This window comes from Dipodomys ordii, unplaced genomic scaffold (assembly GCF_000151885.1).
Source record: "Dipodomys ordii isolate 6190 unplaced genomic scaffold, Dord_2.0 Scaffold21, whole genome shotgun sequence".
NCBI lineage: Eukaryota > Metazoa > Chordata > Mammalia > Rodentia > Heteromyidae > Dipodomys > Dipodomys ordii.
In genome coordinates, this window is record NW_012267237.1 from 9,346,664 (window position 1) to 9,357,867 (window position 11,204).

General features: G+C 37.7%; 1 protein-coding gene across 1 annotated transcript in view; it reads left to right on the forward strand.

The window, feature by feature from the left end:
* The window catches only part of Trio (trio Rho guanine nucleotide exchange factor), a 225,379-nt gene that overhangs the window by 106,562 nt on the left and 107,613 nt on the right, over nt 1-11,204 (forward strand). The window contains exons 23-29 of the mRNA XM_013013843.1: nt 687-753; nt 1,297-1,406; nt 2,310-2,379; nt 3,124-3,213; nt 5,933-6,025; nt 8,199-8,310; nt 9,992-10,186. Of these exons, the coding sequence (XP_012869297.1) occupies nt 687-753; nt 1,297-1,406; nt 2,310-2,379; nt 3,124-3,213; nt 5,933-6,025; nt 8,199-8,310; nt 9,992-10,186 (737 nt within the window). The remainder of the gene's footprint in view (nt 1-686; nt 754-1,296; nt 1,407-2,309; nt 2,380-3,123; nt 3,214-5,932; nt 6,026-8,198; nt 8,311-9,991; nt 10,187-11,204) is intronic.

An 11,204-nucleotide genomic window follows, 5' to 3' on the forward strand; every position in this document is an offset into this window, starting at 1 on the left:
AAAGGAAATGTATTGGCACAAACAGTCTTCTGTGTATGCTCAACAGTTGAGTGGCTCTGAAACTTGCTTTAAGAGTACTTAGATTTTACAGTACACACTGTCCCCTTATCACCTGGGCAGTGTCTTAATTTGTTTCTCTGTGCCTCTCTTTCCTTTGAAGTTGACAAATTGTCTCACATTGGTAGAAGAAACTAATAACACAAATGTAGGTTTTTATAAGTTGCCAGCTAATTAACTATAGTGTATATAGGGCAAAAGATTGTTCTACTTAGTGGTTGCCACCCTGAGGCCCTTTTGTTCCCTGAGATGTTTGGCAGTATGAGAAGAGAAGAGCTTTTGGTTGTCACTCATTGAAGGTGTACAGATGCTATCCAGTGGGTGGAGACCAGAGCTATTAAGCAGCCTACAGCCATGCCATAGAGTTATCCTATCCAAAGTCAGCAAAGTTAAGAAACCCTGACCTGTGGCTATGTTGATAAGATATTTTCAGAAAACTCTTTTCCTTTGATTTGGTTAGTTGGCACTATTCTTCTGTTTATCCTTGGTTTACTTTTATAAAACCATTACTTTAGTCCTAGAACTTTAGTGCTCTCCCTCTTATTTCATAAATTTCCATAAAAGGACCTAGAGAATGAAGCATGCATCCTAGACCGAACTAATTTATTTGTTGTCTTACTTTGTTTAAGGTTCATAATGGCTGAGCTAATTCAAACTGAAAAGGCTTATGTAAGAGACCTCCGAGAGTGTATGGATGTAAGTAGGTCCTCTTTGTACTTTTTTAGATTGAATTTAATGTTGCTGTTTTATTGCTACCTATTGGTGGTTCTTATTATGGGCACAGTTTAGAGTTCTTTTCTTCTCTTCTGTGACATTCTAGGAGTGCTTGTAGCTAATCACAGAGATGACACAGCAGTAACTTCTCATGCTGGGCATCACATGATGGCAGGCTGACATTCTCTCTGTACAGAATGTTACAGCAGCTTCAGAGAAGTATGCCTGCTAATTATGATGCCACTGAACTCAGTAGTGTCCTAAATGTTTATGATACAGCTTAATCCCCAGATTTGTAGTTGGGAATAAGTTTAGAGTAAAAAGAATAGAAAGTCTTCTCAGGAATTAATAGCAACTGAAGATTTTTAAAAAATAATTCTTTGTGTTTTAGGAAACATTTCATTTTTTAAATTACATTTATTTATGCATTAATACTGAGTGTATATTTACAAGTGTTAAAATAGCTGTCTTTTGAAAATTGGGTGTTGAGTTTTGTTTAATCCCTGTTGTTTCCTTCCTGGCCAGACCTACCTGTGGGAAATGACGAGTGGAGTGGAGGAGATCCCACCTGGCATTGTAAACAAAGAGCTCATTATCTTCGGAAACATGCAGGAAATCTATGAATTTCATAATAAGTGAGTGACATTAACTTTGGAGAGTGATTAATCTTGAAATCTTGACAGTCTGCTGAAATTTCATCACAAGAACTAAGTTTTCAGTGATTTTTGTTGAAACTTGAATGAAGCTTTGTAAGTACTTCCTGCATCATAAGGAATCATAAGGGGAAACTGAAAGTATGTGCAGGAATGCTAACTTCTCTCAAGTCACTGAGTAGAGGTATAGGATAAGAGAGCTCCCCAGTGGCCTACATGCAGGCTGTTGGTTTTATTATACTGCTGCTTTTATTATAAGAGGGAAGGGGAAACTGAGGAAAGACCAGTCTGCTGACTAAAATCACTAACACTTTCCACCACCATAGGCAGTGCCTTATTTCATTAACTTTTAAAGTTAGAAATTTCTTTGACACAATAGTTACACATTTGTGAGCTCAACATGACATTTTCTTTCATATGTATATCCGGTAGTGGTCAACTCAGTGTTTATCATGTCTGTCTTCAACTTTTACTCTTTCTTTATGGTGAATGCATTCAAATTCCTTTCTTCTATTTGAGATAACAATGACTTGTTATCCTGTCATGCCATAGAACACCAGAACCTACTCTTCCTATGAGACAGTAGCATTGTTCCTGTTGACCTCTCTCCCCACCTCAATCCCCTGTACACTCCCAGCCTCCAGTGACCATCAGAGTATTCTCACCTTCTGTGAGATTAGCTTGTCTGTGCCTTGCCTGTTTTTCCTGACATAATGTCCCCCACAACTATCCATATTGTGACAAATGACTGGATTTCTTGCTGTTCTAAAATTTTTGATAATTCTAAAAATCTATACATAACAGGGTTTTACATTTTTTATAAGTTTCACTAGTATAATGTTTTTAAAATACCTTCTTAATATGATAATTTTTTATTTTCAACAGCATCTTTCTAAAGGAACTAGAGAAATATGAACAGCTGCCAGAGGATGTTGGACATTGCTTTGTTACCTGGGTAATGAGGTTTCAGCTGCTTGTTCTTTCTCAGTTATGTGGTGACAATGAAGGAAGTTAGAAAGGATGCTGCTCATTTCTTTAAGTGCTATCTTCTGCTGATGTCTCTACACATACACAAGTACACTTTACCTTATTCACCTACTAGCTGGTACTAGGAAATGAGTTTTTGTTTTTATTTTATTTTATCTCCTGGAGATACTTGTGATTTATCTTAGTGCTACACACACTTGCTCTGCAGTGCTCTATACTTGATCTATACTGCTAGTCCCTTTTCTTTTAGCATGTTCAACCCTCTTGACTCTGTCTTCCAGGTAGTCAGGATTACAGGCAAAAGTCACCATGATTGGCCCTTGAATGAGTTTTTAGGGGTAGTGGTGATGATTTGAAATAGAAGACCATTTAGTGTGCTCTGCTGCTGCTTTAGTTCATCCATAGATGATAAGGGAGATAGGCTAGCAAAGACCTTGAAAGCCTATAGCCAAGATTTATGCAAACTCCTGTGGGCAGGGGAAGGACAGGTGCCCAGCTGACTTGCCAAGGGAGAGGGCCTTCTGGATGTGTAAGGCAGTGTAGCAGAGTGTGCCTCTTAGTTCAATAGCTTTGTTTCTTAAAGTACATTTGAGGCTTACATTCCTTAATTCACATAGATTATTTTCTATACACAAGATTTTCATACTGTGACTTGCAGTTTGAATTAGGTATTCTAAAAGGTTGTTTGTTTTGTGCTTTGTTTTTGCTGTAGGCAGACAAGTTTCAGATGTATGTCACATATTGCAAAAATAAACCTGATTCTACTCAGCTAATACTGGAACATGCAGGGTCTTACTTTGATGTAAGTAATAGATTTCTAAAGAAGCTGTGAAAATTTTCAGGTTGTCTTTAGTATACATAAATGAAACATTACTCATAAATTTTATTTTCATTTTTATATTTTATGCTTATTCTGGGATATTTTTGTATTATTATTGTTATTATGTATTTGTGTAAAGGAATTGTAATTTCATAAGTCAGCTTACAAGAACAATGCCTCTTGGTCAGTGTCTCCCCTTCCTTCATTCTCCCCCATTTTCTCCCTCCTGTCCGTACCCTCAAGTTACATAATTCATTAATTATATAATATACATTGAATACAATGCATTTGCTCACCACTCCTCCCCCCATTTTTGTGCCCTCTCCCCCTCTTTGCCCACCCCCCAAGACATTTTTCCTCTTCCTGGTATTCATTTTTACAAAGAGCACATTAATTGTTCAGAGGATAATGCCTTTGAATTTCCCCTAGGTGTACTCTCCTTTAGTAAGGTTTTTGTGTGTAAATGCATTGTGCCTTGTATGTTATATATATACAGTTGTATTTTAGATCTCGATTTCAGAGAGAAACATGTGCCTTTTGTCTACTGAGCCTGGCTTACTTCACTTAATATGATTTGTTGACTTTGCAAATGACGTAATATTCTTTTTAATGGATAGGCAAAATTTTATTGTGTATATGTAAGATACTTTATTAATCCACTCACCATTGTATGAACTTTGGGCTAATTCCATAACTTGGCTATTGTGAATAGTGCATATGTTGGGATATTCTTATGTCTTCTTCACTTTTAAGAGCTCTTACTGACGTAGTGGAATTCAGGTTTTCTATATATGTTTGTATGTATGTCTGTCATACCTTATGTGTTGTCATGAATTGTTTCATATAACATGCATAGAAGGTATACAGTATTAAACTGCCTTTTGTCCTCTATAAAGAAAAATAAATTTTATTTTTTCTTTTTTTTGGTTGGTTGTAGGGCTTGAATTCTGGGCCTGAGCACTGTCCCTTAGCTCTTCAGCTCAAGGCTAGTGCTCACCACTTAAGCCACAGTGCCATTTCCAGCTTTTTCTGTTTATGTAGTGTTGAGGAATCGAACCCAGGGTCTTATGCATGTGAGGCAAGCACTCTGCCACTGAGCCACCTTCCCAACTCCAAATTTTTTAATCATTTTGCTTTCCTATTTTAATTTGACATGTTATGATTCTCCCAAGATTATATACACAGTCAGACTCTAGAAGGATACCCTTAGATGAAGACCTCAAAGGCTTAGCTCTTCTGAACATTTAAAATACTATTTATCAAAACAAATTCCAGGAAATGGAAACATTAGTTTTGGTGGTGGTAATGGTAGTCATGATGGTGGTGTTTGGTTTTGCTTTGGTTGTTTTTTGGTTTTTGTTTTTGTTTTTGTTTTGTTTTTTGTCCTTTGAGTGGAAAGGTGCATAAAGCGAGGGAGGAAGGGCAAACAAATAAATACAGTCATCATATTCAATATACACTATGTGGAAAATGAACTCTACAACTTGTGGGCAGGAATGGGAAGGGGAAACTAGGGGAAAGTGGAGGAAGGGGTGACATTGTTCAAAATTGAAATATAAAGCCAGGTGCTGGTGGCTCACACCTATAATCTTAGCTACTCAGGAGGCTGAGATCTAAGGATTGTAGTTCAAAGCCAGCCCAGACAGGAAAGTCCATGAGACTCTTATCTCCAATAAACTACTTAGAAAAGGCTGGGAGTGGTGTTGTGGTTCAAATGGTAGAGTGCTAGCCTTAGGCCAAAGAAGCTCACTGGTGCACACATACACACACACACACACACACACACACAGTGTTGTGGTTCAAATGGTAGAGTGCTAGCCTTAGGCCAAAGAAGCTCACTGGCGCGCGCGCGCGCGCGCGCACACACACACACACACACACAAATAAAATGCACTCAATACCTGACTTACGAAATGGAAACCCTCTATACAACACCTTAATAGTAACAATAAAATTGTATTTTAAAAAAGGAAAAAAATATGAGACCTACCCATTTTAATTATCATTCTTGTAAATGTGAAGCTCACTCCCAGCCAAATTTTTTTTTAATATTTTACTTGCCCTTTATCAGTGGATGAAATCCACCACCATGGTTATATTCAGACTTCGAATTATTTAAAGCCTTAGCAACGTGTTTGTGGTACATTTAATGTTTAGAATCAAAGACATTCTTAAAACCTTTGTCCTGGAACATGTCTTTAGTCATATTAGTCTTGACATGTCACAAGTCATATACCTTCAATACTTGATATTTTATTTTAAAAAGAATCTTTTTGGTCTAACATTTTTCTGTTCTCCTTCAGTTGCTTTTCTCTGGCATCCAGCATTACTGAAGACCCATTGGTTGATCCTCTAACTCTGTGTTCTGTTATTGATTCTCAGCATAGAGAATAATACAGGCAGGCTTCACTACTTTTGAAGGAATCCCACCTCATGTATAAATGACATGTTATGTGGACCATGGACCAATAATATAGATCCTCCTTTACCTTCATACTATTCTTCCCTTTTCCTGACTAAAGTTTTAGAAACAAAGAAATTTCTGTTAATATTCTAATAGTCTTTTAAGAAAAGAAAACTTTATTGTTTCTGCAGATTTAAGCAATTGTCAGTTCTGTGGAAAATCAGTGTGGAATTAACAGCCATTCCGTTAAATGATATGACACTCTAATAAAGTTTGTATTTCATTTGTTAAATACAGGAGATACAGCAACGGCATGGATTAGCCAATTCTATCTCTTCCTACCTTATTAAACCAGTCCAGCGAATAACAAAATATCAGCTCCTTTTAAAAGTAAGTATGAAGCATCTTCAGCCTGCAAAATTCCATGAATTGTATATTACTGTTTTGATGGGGATTTTTCTAAGTCTTACCACCCTGAATTTTTGGAACTAGCACTTTGCAATTTAGTTTGTTTCATTTACAACCATTTCTTACTCTGGCTAGTTTCTTATTGAACATTCCTTGATTGTACACCTGAAGTGCACTGAGTAGTCCTTCTCTGTAAGTTAAAAAGAAATACTAGTGTGCAATTGTCAGGTTTTGATCCTGTAGTAGCCCTAGTCCCCAGCTGTAACATACTGACTATAAACCAGGTACTGTGCTCTGCACTTCGCATATAGTAACATACACCAATGCATCTATAACATAGAGACCAGCCAGGGAGCATCAGGAAGGTGCCCAGAATCACCATTGATACCTACCATCCAGGCTCAGCTTTGAACAGTTTCCCATTAACCTAGTTACCTGCCTCATACACTTCCCTCTGCCTGCTATTCATTTGTCACACACATGCTTTAAAGAATATGCTCATACTAATCACAGATGCTTAAGTCAAGTTGACCTCTGTTTTTCCTTGATTGTGAAAGATTATAACTAAAATCACACTTGTAAAAACCCAGTAAGAATTAGCTTCAACAATACAGAGGTTAAGAAAACTTGTCACAAAAGTATTACATATTATCAATACATATTTTCCTGACTACATAAAAGTCATTTACAGTTTCTGCCTGGTAATGTACCATAACAGTTCTTTGACTGGTGAATTTTAATAAACATTAAAATACAAAAAAAAATTAACTTCAGTGACAGTACTTTATGATCCTGCTATTTTTCTGATGCTATCCTGAATTGTCCTGAATGAATTTTATACTGCAATAAGACCCCTTATATAATAAGAGCCTTACCCTTATTTTAATAAGAAAAACCTAGAAGGAAGTGGCCACACTCTTTCATGCAATACTATTGTGGAGCTTTTCTATTAGGAAAATGCTTTTGTATTTTCTTGAATTTTCCCGTAGTGCTAGGGATCAAATCCAGAGCCTCATACATTGTGGGCCCTACACTGCACTTCTTTCCCAGTCCCTCTTTTGTACTTTTATATTCATGTTTTATTCAATGATACTATTATCACCAGAGAACATGTTGTTATGAATGTAAGTCAGGATCCCAGTATGATTACATTCAAATTTTTCCTGTGCTTTCTAAACTTCTAAAAAAGTGTTTTATTGTCCCCTAAATTTAAGGATTTTGTTTTAGTATGTGGCTCTGCTAGCTCATGCTTCAGTTTCTAAACTTTTATTCATTTTTCCCAGATGTTTATTAAGGGGAACAGTCATCAAACTCCCACATAAGGAAAGTATTCTACCTGTGCAGATAGTCTCAGCCAGTTGAGTTTCAAAGCTGTTTTTTCCCAGTTGCTCAGAATGATAATCATCTAGTTATAAGTAAAGGTGCTTATTGGATAACTTGAGTTAGTCTAAACTATCCATGCTAAGGTCAGAGATGGCCACAGTATCCTATTTCCCTTCTATTAATTGTTAGGACTCAAAAGACTGTTGTTACTGTTACTGACTAATCATAGTCAGTAATTGACATCCAGGTAAGAAACATCTCCAAGTCCACCAGTATGTGAACTTTACTGTTCTTGCTATCATTTATTTAATAATACATGTTCTTCTTGATAGGCTTGAAACAGAACTACATGTACAGATACTTCAGAGCTATCACCCATTAAAACTTTCCTAAACATCCCATATGCCAAGGAAAGGTGTTTGTCCATAGTGTTCATGCTTGTTACCGTTCTGCTACACAGTATGGCTGGTCCAGAGTAGATAGGCATTGCTTCAGTGATACTAGAGTTCAGAATAATTTAGTGATACATGCTCAACATGGCAGTTGGACTCTAGAGTAGCCATCAGCTGTAACCAGTTATGTGTTGCAATACTAATACCTTGCCCTTTTTGAGGCTTAGAGGTTGACATGTATCCTGATTTCACCTTGAGTGATGACATCATCTAGTTTACTCTGATTTCCTCATTTGAGAAAAACAAACTGAAGCCAGCAATTCATTATTAATGAATTTTATCTTGAAAACCATGGGTTTTCATAGACTCCTTCATTTCTGCAAAGATCATGTTGGAAGGACATTTTACAGTTCTCCCCGGGTTCATTGTTTTTTCTACAGGAGTTGCTCACATGCTGTGAAGAAGGAAAGGGGGAGATTAAAGATGGCCTGGAGGTGATGCTCAGTGTGCCAAAACGAGCCAATGATGCCATGCACCTCAGCATGCTGGAAGGTAACGAGGCTCGCCACACCCCTAACATGCATGTGGATGGTCTCTGCTAGTGCTATTGAGAAGTGGATTTCCTGATCTCCCAGCCTGAAAAGAGCTGCTCTCTACTGTGTATTCCCGTAGACCTTGGTGACACTTGCCTTGGGCCACCTAGTCTTTCTGTTAATGGAGGCATAGACGGACAGATAAATCAAAACCAAAATTATGCAAGTTAAAAGAGCTTCTCCCATCTCAGTATACATTGCTGAGCTTTAGAGACAGTGGGCACAAAAACTTGCTCATGCAGTTCTATTTGATGTGCAGTATGGTAAAGATAAATAAGATTAAAAATTATAGCAATTTTAATTTTCATGGGTGCTTCTAAATTTCTACAGATGACGATTGTGTATTTAGTAGAACATCACAAAGCTTATATTTATCAGATTGCACAGTATCATTTGTAAGAAATAACCCAAATATTGCTAGCCTATGTCATTTCATGGGTAACAGTGAGCTATATATTAGTCAGGGCCTTCAATGCCAGGCAATATTGATTATTCTTTCTTTGAGCATATAGCACCTTTTCATGATGCCACCAAGGGTAAGAACTATGGTCCAGTTCATTTCTCTCTGTCCTAGATGTTGTGTTCTGTTGTGCTTTCCCAGCAAGTTGGGAAGGAAGATAGGTAGAACACCTCTTGGTAGGCAGAGACTACTGGTTGTACACATTGCTTCCCTCACTTGCCCTGGGGGGGCGTGCGCCTGGCTCTTGCAACTTTAAAGGGGTAAGGGAATAACAGTGCTTACTTCTGGTGGTCCTAGCCAGATGGGATAACTCATACCTATAATCCAAGCTACCTGGAAGGTATATAAGTCAAGAGGATAAGGGTTCAAAGAAGCCCAGACAAAAAGTTAGTGAAACCCCCACTTTTATCACCAAGCTTGATAATATGTGCCTGTGATCTGAGCTATGAGGGAGGGTATAAACCCTACCTGAAAAATAACTGAAGCAAAAAGGGGCTAAGGGTTTGTTCAAGTGGCCTGCTTAGCACCTGAAGACCTTGAATTCAAATCCTAGTACTAATACTCCCTTTAAAAAGGGGGAGGCCAAGAGGGGTTTTTTGCTATAGACGAGAGAATGGAAGCAACCTGTGTTCCTGGTGATCATCTCAACAATAAGAAAAGCAGCCACCAAAACTCATACATGGCCAGGGCAAGGCTAACTTACATATAGTGTTCCAACTTACACAGGATAGGTGGACAGGATATGGTTGTGTCCAACAGGAGAAAACAGACTGGGGCTTGAACAGATGTCTGGAAAATGTGTTTATGCTGAAGAAGCAAAGAGAATAAAGACCCAGGCTGGAATGTAGGTATCATGGAGGAATACTGTAAGGGATGAAGAGTAGAAAGTTCCAACAGGTATCAAGTGGTGTGAATTTTAACTGAAGAGTGAGGGGGTAGAAGCTAAAGAAAAAAAGCTACAAAGAAGCACTGAATTTTTTAATATGAGAAATGTATACAGATTAGTGTTTTAGGAAGAATTATCCTTTGTAAGACAGATCAGTGATGCAGAGTAGAGTCAGATGGCCAACTGGTCTGAAGTCTAATCAATGGACATTTTACAAGTGTTGCAATAATAATAATACTTGCATGATTTCTTTCTTTTAATTGGCTTGCCTACCTTTTTTGTTCATGTTTGTAGGGTTTGATGAAAACATTGAGTCTCAGGGAGAACTCATCCTGCAGGAATCCTTCCAAGTGTGGGACCCAAAAACCTTAATTCGAAAGGGTCGAGAGCGACATCTCTTCCTCTTTGAAATGTCCCTAGTATTTAGTAAAGAAGTGAAAGATTCCAGTGGGAGAAGCAAGTACCTTTACAAAAGTAAATTGTTTGTAAGTATAGGTCTTCAAACTTCTTTTTTTTTTTTGTATTTTTTGTGATTTAATAAAAAATGTAACATTGTTCTGGATACTTGACAATGATTTATTCTTCTTGCTCTTTAAAAAATATTAATTACATTTTCTAATTTTTGGAAACCCACTGTGTTGTTTTTTTTAAAAAAAAGGGTATTCAAACTTCTATGTCTTCAAGTAACACAAGTACAACTTTTGTAAGTGGAGAAAAATTAGTTTGTTTTCTTCAGTTTAATCTCCCAGACTGTTCTAAACTTCTTGTCTTCAGTGAAATTCTCTGTCCCCCCCCCACCCTTACCCAGCGTCCACTAGAGGGCATACTGGAGTTTCATTGACTTAGGAAACCAAAAACAACCCCATAGCACCTAAGTAGGATATGAAAATATTTTATAATTTTTTCTCTCCTGTGTGCTGCGACTAAGCTTTCACTTGATGTAATTAATTTTTTATCTCTAAGCATTAGAATATATTGAACTATAGATTATTGATGTTTGATTTTTTCATTAAAAATAAATATATAAAGTAAATGTACAAATCTTCAGTTCTCATAATAGCAAAATATCATTATTAGAGATGCTATTGCTAGCAAAAATAAAGTTTGAAAGACCACATGCCTTCCCTATATGTAGAGACTGTCCTCCTGGAGTGCTCCATTAATGGGTAAAATTCCTATCTAACCTGTCAAAGTGCTTCTGGTGGAAAGCATGCCTGCTGCTACCCTAGCTCTGCACTGGCTGGCCCACCCAACCACCTCTACAAAACCACACAGAGGCCAGGCTGGGTAGAGCCATGCCAGGGAATGTGGGGTTAGGGGAACAGAACGGGAATCACTTAAGACTGATGAAAGGGCTGGGAAGGTGGCTCAGTGGTAGAGCGCTTGCCTTGCATGCATGAGGCCCTGGGTTCGATTCCTCAGCACCACATAAGCTAAAAGAAAAAAGCCGGAAGTGGCGCTGTGGCTCAAGTGGTAGAGGGCTAACCTTGAGCTGAAGAGCTGAGGG